General features: G+C 46.9%; 1 protein-coding gene across 2 annotated transcripts in view; it reads left to right on the top strand.

Moving 5' to 3' along the window:
• The window catches only part of BCAS4 (breast carcinoma amplified sequence 4), a 963,459-nt gene extending 950,588 nt beyond the window's left edge, over positions 1–12,871 (top strand). For both annotated transcript variants that reach the window (XM_069651167.1, XM_069651165.1), the window contains one exon: positions 10,864–12,871. In XM_069651167.1, coding sequence (XP_069507268.1) covers positions 10,864–10,968 — 105 coding nt within the window. In that variant the 3' untranslated portion in view covers positions 10,969–12,871. The remainder of the gene's footprint in view (positions 1–10,863) is intronic.
• The last annotated feature ends 2,618 nt before the right edge of the window (positions 12,872–15,489 follow it).

Below are 15,489 nucleotides of genomic sequence, written 5' to 3'. Positions count from 1 at the left end.
CGGAACGGGTCTCCCGTCGCACGGGCCTCGCCGCCCGACGAGATTGGCTCATTCCACGCCATGATCGCCAGGGCGTCCGAATTGTTCCAGCTCTGCCCGGAGGAGCAGAAAAAGGAAGGTTTCCTCTATCAGCGCCGGGAGGCCAAGAGGAAGACGGTCATCGCGGTGCCCCTAATCAATGACATCTGGGAGGAGGGCCTGTCGGTTCTCAAGAACCCCTCCACGGCACCAGCCAAACGGGACCGGTACGAGAAGAAGTACCGGGTCCCCGAAACCGCTCCCCTGTGCCTCAGGGCCCAGCCAACGCCAGACTCGGTCGTCTCGGCGGCGGCGAAGAAGAAGGCGGCGGGGTCAGGAGCCTCGACGTCGAATTCCCCCCCAGACGGCGAGGGAAAGAAGTTGGACGCCATGGGGCGGCGGGTCATTTCGTCGGCGGCAACGACGATCAAAGCGGCCAACGCCCTGGCCATCGTGGCCCGTTACGACCGGGAGCTCTGGTTTAAGCTGGGCCCCATATTGGACTTCCTGCCGGACGACAAGAGGTCCGAGGCTCTGGAAATACTGCAAGAGGGCGAGGTGGCGTCGGACCACGCCATAACGGTGGCAACCTGTATTGCCGATACCGGGTTCTGCCAGCTAGGCAACAGTGTTTGCCTACGATGACGGGGTTGGCTCTGGGCGACCGACTTCCGTCAGGACGTCCAGACCAGGGTATTGGACAAGCGGTTAGACGGCAGCAACTTGTTCGGGAAGGCGGTGGACGAATCCCTCCAAGCCATAAAAACGGACACAGAGACGGCCCGCGCCCTAGGAGCCCTTCAGCAACGACGGCCCTTTCGGAGCTCCGGAGGCAGACAGGCTGCCTCCAAGGGATCCAGCGGTGGCTTGTCGTCCTACCGCCAGGCGGCACGCTCCTCGTCTCAGGAGGTCTACAGGGATCGCAGCAAGCAGGGAGCGCCTTGCCGCCGTCGGCAAGATGGCCAGGGCGGCAAGGCCACCACCTTCAAGCAGGACTGAACCGGCCGTGGTCTCGGGCCCCCAACGAAGCACCCCGGTGTGAGGCCGGCTGACGAACTTCGTCGGCATGTGGAAGTCCATCTCCACCGACCGTTCAGTGCTGGATACCCTGGCAAGAGGACACTCTATCGAATTCCTTAAGAAGTGCCCTCACGTTCCACCTGTGGCCAGGAAGGAAAATCACGTCCCGCAACTGCTGTTGGAAGTACGGGCGATGCTCAGGAAAGGCGCCATCGAGCTTGTCCCGAAGAGGCTCCGGGGTATACTCAAGGTACTTCCTCGTCAGGAAGAAGACGGGCGGCTGGCGCCCCATCCTGGACCTTCGTCGTTTGAACAAATACATAAGATCACAAAAGTTCAGGATGGTCACCCTCCAGCACGTACTGGGACAGCTGGAGGAAGGCGACTTTCTATCGTCGTTGGACCTGGAGGATGCATACTTCCACGTTCCCATCCTCAAAAGTCACCAAAAGTTCCTCAGGTTCGTCGTCCAGGGACGCCACTACCAATTCAGAGCACTGCCGTTTGGATTGAAGTCGGCCCCCAGGGTCTTCACCAAGTTCCTAGCACCAGTGGCGGCGCGGCTGCGCCTGCAGGGGATTCACGTCTACCCCTACCTGGACGACTGGCTCATCCACTCAAGGACTAGGGAACTCGCCGTCGAACACACTGCGAGGACCGTCCAGCTACTCACAGACCTGGGATTCGCCATAAACTACCCAAAGTCCCACCTGGTGCTGTCGCAGGTGGCCCTGTTTCTGGGAGCGAAGCTCGATACAGTGAGGCGCCTGGCGGCCCCGTCAGCAGAACGGACGAAGACCATTCTAGGCAAAGTGCAGCGCCTGCTTGCCACGGAAGTGGCCAGGGTGAGGTCCATCAAGTCCCTCCTGGGGATGATGTCCTCTTGCATCTACCTGGTGCGCCTCTGCAGACTACGGATGCGCCCTCTTCAAGAATTTCTCGATGCCCGTTGGATGCAGGCGATGGGCACCTTCGAAGACAGGGTCCCCCTCAACAAGGTGTTCCGACGGGCGATTCAGTGGTGGGGCGTTCGAGCGCACCTCACGGCGGGCAAGGACTTTCAGACGCCGGCGTACCAGGAGACGGTGACGACGGACGCCTCCCTGGAAGGTTGGGGCGCCCACACCGGAGATCTCCACGCAAGAGGCCTCTGGCTCCCGGAGGAGAGGCTCCTGCACATCAACGTCCTGGAACTCCGAGCCGTGTTCTGGGCTCTCAAATTGTTCCTCCCGTCGCTCAAGGGCAAGGTGGTGCGGATCTTCACGGACAACACCACGACAATGTTTTACATACGGAAGCAGGGAGGCACCAGATCCCCAGCCCTATCAAGGAGGCACAGGATCTGTGGCACTGGGCGGTCGCCCAGGGGATGTTCCTGGTTCCCTTCCACCTGGCAGGAGAAAGCAACACCATCGCCGACTCGCTCAGCAGGGAGGCTACGCGCGTGTCACGAGTGGGAACTGCGCCAGGACCAGGTGGATCTACTCTTCCGACGATGGGGCGAACCCCAAATCGACCTGTTCGCAACAGCGACAAACTCGAAGTGCAAGAGGTTCGCCAGCAGGTTTCCCCAGCCGAGAAGCATGGGCGATGCGTTCTTGTTCCCCTGGGACGGCCTATTCCTGTATGCGTTCCCGCCGTTGCCGTTGATGCTTCGACTCATCAGCCAGCTCAAGAGGTCCCGGTGCAGGATGATCCTCGTCGCACCGGCGTGGCCGAGGCAGATCTGGTTCCCGGACCTTCTGGACTTGTCAATGTCCCCTCCCATCAAGCTGTCGGCGGACGCGGACCTTCTCTCCAGAGAAGGAGGCGCCATCTTCCACCACGACCCGGCGTCGCTGAACCTGCAGACCTGGCTCCTGCAGAGCTAGAGTTTGGAGGCTACGATATACCGGCTGATTGCAGAGAGGTTCTTGCAAAGGCCAGGGCGTCCTCGACTCTCAAATGCTACGGTCATAAGTGGAAGAGGTTCTCTATCTGGTGCCGAGCACAGAAGATCAACCCCTTACGGATTACGGCCCCTCAAGTGCTGCCGTACCTGCTATCACTGGCAAAGGCAGGGCTAGCCCATGCCTCCATTAAGATTCATCTGGCGGCGATCTCCAGATATACCAGAACCACAGGACGGACGTCCCTGTGGTCCCATCGACTGGTAAAAGAGTTTATGAAAGGACTGTTCCGGTCGTTCCCACCGGTGAAGGCCCCGGTGTGGGAACTTAACGTGGTGCTGACCAGGCTCATGGGGCCCCCATTCGAGCCGATGCACTCCGCACCTATGAAGTTTGTGTCGTGGAAAACTGCGTTCCTGGTGGCCATTACCTCTGCACGACGAGTGGGAGAGATCCAGGCCCTATCCTGCAAAGCACCGTACTTGACTTTCCATGCCTCGAGGGTGGTGCTTAGGACGCACCCCTCCTTTATGCCCAAGGTGCTGTTGGACTTCTATTTTAATGAGCCCTTGGTGTTACCTGTTTTCTTCCCGTCTCCTTCATCGCCGGCCGAGAGGACTTTGCACTCGCTGGATGTGGCTAGAGCGCTGAAGTTCTACGTGGACCGCACGAAGAGTTTCCGGAGGACATCACAGCTGTTCATGAACTTTGGACCTGTGAATCAAGGGAAGGCTCTCTCAAAGTCTTCTATTTCCAGATGGCTCTCCGGCTGCATCATGCACTGTCACCGGTTGGCTAACCGACCGCTGCCAGGCCGTCCGAGAGCCCATTCGACCAGAGCGATCGCTGCTACTACGGCGTTCTTATCTGGTGTGCCTCTGCTGGACATCTGCAGGGCTGCTAACTGGAGGTCGACGCACACCTTCACGAGATTCTACTGCGTCGATCGGGATTCCAGGGAGGAGTCCAGGGTCGGCCAAGCAGTGCTGCGCAACCTGTTCGCTTAAGGTGAGCCTGGTGAGGAGGTAAGAGATGCTTAATGTTGAGTTTTTTGTATTGCTTAATGTTGAGCCTTTTGCCACCCCCCGTGGTTGTGCATGTGTGTACTGCTATCTGTTCTTATATTCATGAGCATGTGAATCCATGCCAGACCCCATGCTGGAGAAGGAACAAGTTACTTACCTGTAACTGTTGTTCTCCAGCATGGGTCTGGCATGGATTCACATGCGAACCCTCCTGCCTACCCCTCTGCGGCTCTTCACTTGGTCATACTGCCACTTCACGTGCTATCAAATCTGAAGATGGCTGCCAGAGGCGGGGCTTAGGTAGAGGGCAGTCATTGGCTGTGGTCAGTATGACGCAGAGATCAGTGATTGGTTACTACTACGAAAGACAGATCAGAAACAAAACTGATACTGATTTTTTCTTTACCGAGGATTCCCAGCCTGACGACGGGGAATATTCATGAGCATGTGAATCCATGCCAGAGCCATGCTGGAGAACAACAGTTACAGCTAAGTAACTTGTTCCATCCATACTCTGGACACTGTCCAGAATGGGCTCAACGTTTCTATCGAATGGAATGCTCTTGTAACAAGGAAGTGAGCAAAATGAGCAATTTATCACAGTGTATATGAGCGTAATGACTGAATTGAGGAGGTATCTCTGTGATGACCCATGATATTATATCATGGACTATAGGTGTTCATTCTACAACATAGATGGTCAAGGTAGTTACAACTGTGATACAAGAGAAAGGGGTTGAGAGCAGATACAATGATCGAATTCCATCATTATACCTTTTGGTATATATAAGTTTAACTACTTTTTATAGTTTGAACATTGTGAAACGCCCCCTCATAAATACTTATATCTTTGGTTGTTGGAAGAACTTGCCCTCGGGATGCCGGCTCAGAGGGCTCTGTACAATATACACAAAATGTATAGTCCTGTTTTTATGCCCATGAATGGCAAGATGAGTAATGCGGGAAGTCCTGTGCTTGGTCTGATGGACGTTTTAAGTATCAGTATAGTCCTGTCTCTGTGTCTATTGCAGGCCCGACTGGATACAAGATAAGTCCCTTGTCTGTTTAGATGCTACGAGTGAAACAGAGTGTCTTGGACGCATTTCATTACGCGCCGCGACTCCAAGAATCCAAGGGAGTGAGCAAGAGAATACGGGTGAGTCAATGTAACGAAGATACTCAGTGTACATATACGGCGGCACAGTTTGGGGCGCTGAAGTCGCCTTACTAGTCCGAGGCGAGAGAGCAAGGAAGCGCGGGGCTAGACAGCGTTAGTATCAAATGGCTTATAGCATTGAAAGTGTTGGAATAAAACAGCCTATAGCAGTGGTCAGAACGTATATCCAACTAACACAGGATGTGTGACTGAGCGTCTAGAAGTGTGGACGTACTATTAAGGAGTTTTCCCTTTGTTTTAGGAAGTGCCAAACACCTTATAAAAACTACTGGGTGTCCAGCTTTTGGAGTTGGAGGAGAGATCAACCAGCATTCTGACTGTACACACAGTTACACTCCATTTGGGGTGAGTTTGTTTTTGCTTCCATTTCCATGTCTGATCGTATGTAAACAAAATTTAAAAAAGAATTCTGAAGCTAGCAGGTACATCAGAATTGTTCTGTCCCTATAGGGTCCGGAGTCTGAGGTGGCTTGTCGGTGATCAGTGGCAATTGAGAAAAATATCTGCAATTGAGAACAATATCTGCTCAGAGACACTAAGACACTGTAAGTTTTAAAGTTTTAAGGTTTTTTTATAAACTGTATTGAATAACAGTTTGTTTGAGGATGCCTCATATGAATTAAGAGCAGAGAATTTAGATTTCATTCTCTGTTTTCTTACAGGGTCTTAAAAAGGTTGTAGATGCCAGTGAAGGATTTAATCCAATACACCTATCTTTATCCCTAGACTCGAGACATGGGGGTGAGTAGCATGTTATGTGTTTACTTGTAAGAACAGCACATGTGACAATATCAGTCACCGTTAAGAAGAAATATGGATGACACTTGACTCTGACAGGTCTTTTCTGTATGTTTTTTTAGATTTGAGAATGGCTTATTCTATTCCATGAAGGGCAGGACAACCATATTTTGCCCTACGTCCTGAAGAAGGTCTTGAAAAAATAGAGGCAGTAATTTCTGGTATATTTGGACCGAAACATGCGTCGACGACGACTACATGAATAGTCTGGAAATTAGAACCAGATGAGATACGACACCTGAAATTAAGGACTGGGTCATAAATATTTGAAAAATCTGTGTAAACATTGGTGTAGAATTAGAACATGACTACACAATGTATAGAAGGCCATAATGGTTTTATGTGAGAATCTATGAATGAGAGAATGTGGGATTGAGAATTTATGCTTGAGATATGAAAGAAATGTGATTTTGTCTATGGAATGAAAGAACAGTTTTAATGAGAACATACAGTTACATGTTGATATGATGAATTATTGATTAAAATTTGTAATTGTTGAACGACTTGTGTCATCCTCATCCACTGGTCCACCTTTCGCTTTAATATTATGTATCATACCTGGAGGACCAGGGATTTGATTGCAGGTACACCCCTTTATTTACAATCTGTTGGAACCATCATGCAGTTAGAAGAATACTATACTTAATTAGGTTCACATAGCGTTTATTATTGGGCAAGTAAATCTATTGTTTCTTCTTTTTATCAAGTTTTTTTTTTACAGAAAATAATGTTTTCTTTTTGACTTTCTTTCTTTTGTCATATATAGTTTAGGTATACAATGAACAGTGCCTAGAACAGTGCATCAACAAATATTTAAAAACAACGGCTTAGCATAAATGTTATAATTTCACATATCTAGGTGCCGTGATAGTACAATACAAATCATTACATACAGACCATTAAAAGTACAAGCTCTCCTTGTTCTGGAGAGGGCTCAGTGGCAAGCTCTTTCTCTAGACCTCATCCAAGGTCCAAAAATGCCAGGCAGAAGGGTGACCTAACCATAGGTCTACGTCATGAGGTAAAGCAAAAAAGGGAAGTTCTTAGTGGGGACAGCTCGAGCACATTAGGTGTAGTGCCCAGTGACATTTCGGCTGTTGAGTAGATACGCCTTCTTCTGGCCCATAGACAAGGTCTCCCTATAGGAGAAACATATATACACTGAATTAGTGGTGGGCTCCTCTTAACGACATAGATGTACAAGGATATTTAAACACAGAGTGAAAATTAAAAATTGTTATTTTAAAATACCATGTAATGACAGAATGATTGTCATGTGCATGCCAGACCTTCACTGACCTTGACTGTTGTTCTCTAGAATGCTCCCTGTGGTGAAGGTAGCTCTGGACTAGTGCTGTGCCTTCAATGGGGCTTCTGACAAAATGTAATTCTACCAGTGCCAAAGTGGTAATCTGAGAGAAAAACCAAGAGAGGAAAAGGTGGGACCCACATTTACTTTCTTGTTGCATTTTGCTCACAGAATTGCAAATGCTGTAGTCCACAATGAATGTATGCCCCTGCATTAAAGAATGGAGAAAATAATATTACCTGGTCTTTCCTTGTGCAAGACTAATTCTCAAGCCAAGGAGCTGGTGACTATTTTTGGGTTTGGCAACAAGTTTATGGTTTCCCTACAAGAAAAGGGACAGCCATGTTGCAATACCTGCCGTGTTAGTGTTGTCTGACAACAAGATTGTCATTGTGGACGAGGCCATCCTGTAGCTGCATATAAACACCTACCTGGTTCGTCTGGCATGGAGCTTGGAGAACCGCGTGTAATGCAGTAAGCAGCGCCTTGTTAAATCATCAGCGTTTGCTGGGTCCCTGTTCTCCTCGCATCTAGAGAAGTGAATGTTCTCGAGCTGTACATGAACTGCATTGTGCATGCGTTTTGGAATAGTGTCCCTGCACTGTGCGCATGCGGTCTAGCTGGTGCATCCCGTTGCAACCGATGTGCTGATGTCTATGCTAGTGGAGTGAGGGAGGTCACGGCAGCGCTCGTGTGTGAGTTAATGCAGAGATAAAGTATGGGTAATTGTAAAAGTATAAATGTGAGACGCTGCATTGGTAATCTGATGGAAACAGGTGTTTCCAATGTATAAGTAGTTGCATAATTGGCCTTGTACTCATAGATGATGCCCTAAGTTGAGCACAGAGGACCAAGTGTTAGGCTGGCTGCAGAGTAGCTGGCCTCATAAGGAATAAAGTGGCATAAGTGGCTAGTGCGAACTCCCTATTGCTGTGCAGCTGGTTGAAATCAGTTGTAAAGCTGCACCAGATAGCGGGGCAGGCTGAGCTGTGGTGTGGCAACACTGGAGGTGGCTGCCGACCATCGCATGGAACATTAGTTGTATGGGCCTGATGGTAGTGCTTCATTAAGGCCCATGGTAGTTGATTTGAGTTTGAAGATCACCCATGATTCTTTATGGTTTACTGCGCTAGTTGCGTTGGTGATATCAAAGACTTTATCTATTACCCACCACAGCATGCCGTCAGGGCCATGTTGAAACTCAAGGTAGTGGGAGACTAAAGGAGCAGTATGCACTCTGCAGCGAATGTGAGATCTATGCTCCCCGATCCTTTTGTTTATTTGTCTCCATGTTTTCCCTACATAGCGTAGTCCTCACAGACATTCTATTGCATAGACCACATTGCATGTTTAAAGTGCCATTTCTTGGTGTCCACCATGAAGTACCGCATGGATGGTGTCCTCTGATCTCCCTCATGTTCCACAGTTTGGTTCTTGTGTTTTTTTTGTTTAATCTGGTTTAGCTTAACCTTTTCTCTCTTTGCCTTCAAGGGGGTCCCTGCTCGGGGCTAAATGCATGGTTTATGGGATGGTTGACCTTAAGTTCACTTCTGCAGGACTTGTTATCAGCAACTCCAATAAATTCAGTCTACTTCTTTGTGCATCTTACCATTTTACACTGACAGCCAGATCCATTTCCTTGGTGAGTTGCTATGGAAAAGGTCTGGAGTTCAGATTTTCAAAGGGTCTTTGTTCAAAGCTAATTCACTTTTTATGGGGAACCTGACCTTAAAGGTTGTTTTCCGTTAGTCATGGTATCAGAAATTCCCCACAAATCCAATCTCATTCTCTGTATATTTACGCATCTACTAGAAACTAATCCTGCATTCCTGGCAGGTATCAAACCAATGGGCTGCAAGGTCAGGAGCCAGACACACTTATTCAGTTCACAGCTCAGTGGGGATTGCAGCTTAGAGGGAAAAACGAGGGGCAGTTCACAATTCTGAAAAGCTAGCATATTACATTCAGCATATTTACATTTGAAAGGCATGGTATGATATTTTCTTCACATACTGTATAAACAGAAATAATGTTTCCACATAGATAGGTCATAGCTACATAAGGAAGCAGAATCCAAATCTACACCAAGCGAAATAGGCCCTTCTTTGTCTATGCTCTCATTATTTTATATGGTGAAATCAAGTCTCTTTCCTCCGGATGAATGTAATCTGTCCTTTATTTCTGAATTGTAAAGGCATTGATCCTCCTTTTTAGCTCCCAAATGCACAACTATTTCTTTTCATCCCATGTGCACTGCTGCAGTTTTTAAATCTGTCCATGTGTAATGCATTTCAATGTCAGTTTATTTGTGAGAAGTGTCTTTCTCCACTTACACACTTGTCCATTGCAGTAGAATTTAACTAGGCCCATTGCTTTCCATGTCATTAGGCCTTAAGTCAGAAAAAGAAATGTTTTGGACTGGCCGTGCCTCAGGACTTTTTCACATGGTGACCCTACCTGAGGTGAACCACTACAAGAATGCTCTGAATGCCCAACAGTGTCCCCACTAACTACTCCTTGCACTAAGACATGTCAATTCTACTTTCTAACACCTAATACACACATCAACTAAGCCACTCAATGCAATTGTACCCTTCCTCCCAACGCTCAACAAACATCTTGTGAATTAACTTGCACACCACAGTCCCACCCAATGCATCCTCGCACTATAGTTCACAATGCTCCCCTCTAGTTGCAGATATCTCAAATGTTCTTGACACATACCACCTAGCAACAGACCTGCACAGAGTACCATGTTTCCTCCAATTCCACGCATCAATAGAACTACAAAGCCATTTTGTTTTTTCCTTCTGCTTTACTGATCAAACACAGACCCCTTTTGTGCAGGTCTCATAGCGGCAAGAGGCAGTGCAAATGGTAGCAGAGCACAGTATAGAATACACTAGCCAATATGATGATTTTTTTCATAGTAAACGGTCAGTATTCACATCATGGAGGCACACCTTGCCTTCGGGGAAAGCCTTAAAAAGCGGCTGTAACATAACTGTAAATTGGAAAGTCATGTTGATAACTTTAGGAATATTGGTACCGCTCACATGTAGTAACCTCCCAAGACGCACATCCACATGTATGTCAAATATGGCAATGATTTCAAGACTAACAGAACACATTTAAAATTAAAAAAAAGAAAATGAACGTTCAGTTGTTTAGAAAAATTGAGAAGTGACAGGAACATTTAAAAGGTATAGGTAACTACAACAATTTTTTTTCTGTGTTTGGATTAAAGGCATAACTTTTCTTTAGTTATTTCGAGCACATTCACTAAACTTAATAGTTGTTTTCTGGAAGGTTATGAACCAGTCTTTAATACATGTTGCTTAGTTAAATCCACCTCCCCTCTAATATTGGAGGGTTTTTTAGTTGTGGTGGGAAGGCTGGTTAGATGTTCTGAGTCTTTGTTTTACCATCTTGTCAGTCCTGACTGCTCATGCATTAGTACTTCCTCTACAGTGATTTATAGCTCTGTGTTCCTTGTTCTCTCTAAGGGTTGGTAAATATTTGATGACTAACAAACTTGAAGTGCTTTAACACATGGTAAAGGGCCACTGGGGAGTGTTATGAATAAAAAACATTTCATCTGAACTTTGTACTTTCTTCTCATTTCAGAAGCATTCCACAGCAAAGCAGCAACAGTACGAACTCCCAGAGCTCTATCGAACAGAAGACCACATTCCCCTGGACTACCTAGCAACAAGACACCAAAAGACCTAGCTTTTTTGTACAAACATTTCCTTACGGGGAAGTATTATGGATGCTATTTTTCATGAACATAGGCTGGATTACATTGATTTTTCACTGAGCAAATCTTTTTCATCAGAAAATGTCTGAGACATTCTTTATTACTGTCAATTTTTTGTCTAGATCCCCTAAACAAACATATAGCTGTAGCTTGGTACCTTTGGATTGAGTTTGTGTTTCTAACTTTTACAAATAAAATTGGGAAACGTATCTGTTCTTCTGCTATAGGGAGAACTCTGATTTAAACGATGGGCCTTTGCCTTGAGGCTTAGGCAACGGCCCTTGTGAAACAGAGGTACTTGTCAACATCTTAACACTTAGGTAAGAGCCGCTCCCTAGCCTGGGTCACCACTGGCTGAAGACAACCACCACCAAACAATGTGCATGATTCCCTCCAACAAAATCTCTGGGTGCTCGGCACATGTAGAGGCTGATCATTGTCTATCCAATATCTTGCAAGGCATGGCACTCGTCTCTAAACTCTTGATGGATAATTAGGCTGCACAGTGGCTCAAGTGTGTTGCTGTTAAATTCCAACCATCAAGCAAAGCTGCACCAAAACCTCATTTGTAATGTTATTTCTATTGCATTATAATTATACTCCTACAATATATTGTCTCTTATACATTTATATAAAATATAACTTACATCTCCAAATATAAATGAAGGAAATATGTACAGTGTCAACCCAAAATGGTGAAAAGGCTCAACTGTTGTTCATTTCCATTTCATACATTCTTCACAATCTCTAGAACATGAAAGTTTAGCCGCTGCACACATTTGGTTACATAATATACGTGCCTATGATTACCTGCTTGGAGTTGGCATGTGAAGTTAGCCACCATCAATTTCTGTCTTTCTATTTCCCATTCTCATCTGCAATTCTATGCTTCCTCATGACTACTTTGTCAAACTATAATGGGAATAAGTCGGAGTCTTGCATTCTGAGAGCAGTGGATCCCATGGCGGCTGTTGGATAAGGGCAGGACTCAGACATGCGAGTTGTCAGTCCAGAAAGAGTAGATACCCCCTCGATCGCAAGGCAACATACTTTGTTGGCCGAAGACCAACCGCCTCATGTGTTTAGTATTAAAAAGGCATAGCAAAAGCTTAACCATGGTGCTGCCATTTTAAGGTGACTGAAATCGCCATTTTGTTTTCTTCTTGTTTTCTCTAACGTTGCCTTTTGCTTCATGTAAAACTGCTTTGCTGAAATATTATTCTGCTTCACGGGTGCATAATGCAAGGCCGCGAGAGGCATGTTGAAACATAACGCAGTAACCCAGACAGAAATGCCCGGTCTACTCCCTCACATATCCTTGGAGAGTGAGCAGCAAGGCATTCTAATCAGAACAGCAGGTGCCAGCTAGTCTCGGTAGCACAGTAGAAATACTAGGAGCGGACATTAAATGACTTGAATTATGCTCTTCTTTGTGGCCCCCCTTTTCCTGAGCCCGGTGGAGACCTGGAGAGCAAGTTGACCCCAGCACACAAATAGAAACTAGGAGAGCAAGGCCTGGAATGTGTCTCTCCCTGCGCACAGCTTGATTGCAGAAACAGAAGCATTGTGTTCTTTTAAACAAAGACTTATGTCTGTGGGCTTACAAAATTGTAAACTGTTACTAAATGAATGTTTGAAGGTGTCATACTCGTCACCATTGTCAATCATAGTGCCTACTTCAAAGGAAATGCAATAGGGGTGGTATAAGTTGTGACACTACTGATTACTAGATGCTTGTTTTGTATATATGTAACTGATGTACGAATTTCTCTCTTGCGTCCTCCGAGGTCTGGCAGACGCACGTCGCGGGCGTGGGACCAGTTGGCCAACTGAGACTATTTGCTTTGCAATAAACCCTAGACTTTGGAAATACAACCTTGTGTCTGGCATATCAGTTCGTGTGTGGTGATTGTGCCTTGTTTCGTGTGCAAGGTTCCCTCAGGGGCCCCTTCAAGATGGCATCCGTATAGGGACCCTATCCCACTTGTTCCATCGGGTACATTGTAAAATAAGGAAGGCAGAGAGAACGGCGAGGACGGGACGATCGAGCCGGGATCAAGAGGTATTCGGGGCGCCCCTGCGAAAGCGATGAGAGATTCCTTTGCAGATCTGCACACAACTTATCCCTGATCAACGTGCCCGGCCAGAGAACAAGGAGGTGAGGGTCCCAAAACGAGGCAGAGTGAGCCAAGATACACAGACACGACGTCGTTGGTTGTGTCAGTATACGGACTAATTGTGTCTTGAAAAGACAACTTGATTGATCAGGTGAGTCGTGCCCCGATTCAAAAGTGATCCTGATATTGGTTGAGAGTTGATTTTGCAAAATAAAACACCCAGCATAAGGTTGATTAGCCAAGGGTAAGGTTAAAACATGCCTGGGGTATTGCCCACCCTAGTGGGATTTTTCTGCTGCGGCGGACAATCTTTGGAAACTGGCCAGATCGCGCCACCTGTGGGAACGCCGGCGTATGAGATGTATGTGAAGTATGGTGTGGGAGCGATAATGTTTTGTGAGATTTGGCATAGGCAAAGCAGGAAGATCTTCAGTGGCCAAATCATAGGAGTTTTGAGGTGACAAGAATGGATAATTTGGAGAAGGTGTTGATGAAAAAGAAAACACACCCTGCAGTATTTGATATCCTTAGGGACTGGAGAAGGGAAGCAATGCTAATGCTTCGTTGGAAAAGTAGAGAGAAACATGCGCGCAGACATAAGTTGAAAGCAGAGAGAGCGAAAGAAAAGGAAGAGGAGGAGTGGAATGATAGTTTGAGAAAGTCAAATAGATGCGAGCAATTGAGCATAGAAAATATATACCCACAACGGGTGGTGCATTCATCAGATGAATTAATAGATAAAATATTGACAGATACAAAGCAAGGTCCAAGGAGAGAGACTAAAGCGACCGCGTCAGTGGCTATTGCTCAACCCCCTCCTGTTGCTCAGCCCCTCCCAACTGACCGAACACCAGCACAGCCACACATTGCACAAACCACGCCTCCCATTAGCCAGTGAGCGCCGCAACAGTCATTTCCCGTTCTCGTTGTCCCATCCGCAACTCCCTCCCAAGAGATCAGTTCTGTACCATCTGCCCCTCCCGTAATTGAACTTGAACTTGTTGAAACAGAAGAAGGGGCTGGACAAAGGGGAGATATGAGAGTAACTCGTAGTGCGATTTGCAAAGAGAGGAAGCGAGAGTTGCAAGAACAGGCCAAAATGTATATAAATGGGAATGATGGAACGTCAGTGCTGGCTTCAATATTTGACTTCAGAAGGATCAACGAAAGACAGGTAGTGTTGGAATGCATGGGGGAATATTTGGTGGCGAGATGGAAACAGTTAATTGGGAAGCTGCCTCCGCAAGGACTGTTGGATTTGAATGCATTGGCACGTTTTAGAGGGAGGGATGAAGAGATGAGGGAACATGTAGACCGACTTTTTGAACTTAAGAATGAACTTGATAATGAATATGCTGAAATGTTTGCCACACCTGGATATAGGAGTAGAGATATTAGGAGAGATAGAACTGAAACGGTAGAGCCCTATATACAGCGGCGATATTTGTTGACGTCAAGACAGACAGGCGACAGACTAAAAGTGTGTATACGAGAGGCGTTGAAATGGATTTCAGATCCTAGTATTCCCACAATGGAGATACATGAGGTATTTGATGAATACCCCTTGCCAATGATAATAGAAGCGCTACGAACAATGGTAAGGGTGCTACTCCAGCAGGTAGCGGGACACAATAGAGGAAGAGGGAATGCCCAGGGCAGAGATAATTCAAACATGCATGGAGGGCCTCTGGGACTGAATCAATGTGCGTATTGCAGAGAGGAAGGTCATTGGCGAGCGCAATGTCCACACTTGCAAAATAGAAATGGGAATGGGCAGAGAAGACAGCATAGGGGGCATCCAGGAGCATAACAGAAATAACATGCAGCAGCAGCACCAAAATAGTCAAGGGAATGGTGCCCAAAATCAGAATCAAGCTCAGAATCAAACCTCTACTCAGAATCAGAGCCAGCAGAACATGCAAAATGGGAATAGAGGAAGGGGCGGGAACATTTTCGATACTCATGCGAATGCGTACTATAATAACAGCAGCGATTACACATCGGATGATGTGTTGTTTCCCCAATAGGACAGCCCAAGACAGGGGTTGGAACCAGTGTCTATTCCCATGAATCAGAAAGGACCCTACGTAGAAATGAAAGTCAGGGATAGTGAGCACAGATTCCTCGTGGATACGGGGGCACAAAAGTGTTCGATAGACCATCACTTGGTTGCAGAATTACCACTGTCAAGGCAAAGAAATATTTCAGTAGGGTTCGCAGGTACCCCAGTGATTAATCCGGTGTCCCAACCAGTAGCAGTAACATTAGGCCCATTCACTGAATACTGTCCATTCCTTTTAACAGAGAACTGTGGGGATAATCTTTTGGGATTAAATTTACTGAAAAAATTGAGTGCAGTAATCCACTGTACCCCAG

This window comes from Ambystoma mexicanum, chromosome 3p (assembly GCF_040938575.1).
Source record: "Ambystoma mexicanum isolate Mex_15411 chromosome 3p, UKY_AmexF1_1, whole genome shotgun sequence".
Lineage (NCBI taxonomy): Eukaryota > Metazoa > Chordata > Amphibia > Caudata > Ambystomatidae > Ambystoma > Ambystoma mexicanum.
This window is presented reverse-complemented; position numbering and strand designations above follow the sequence as displayed.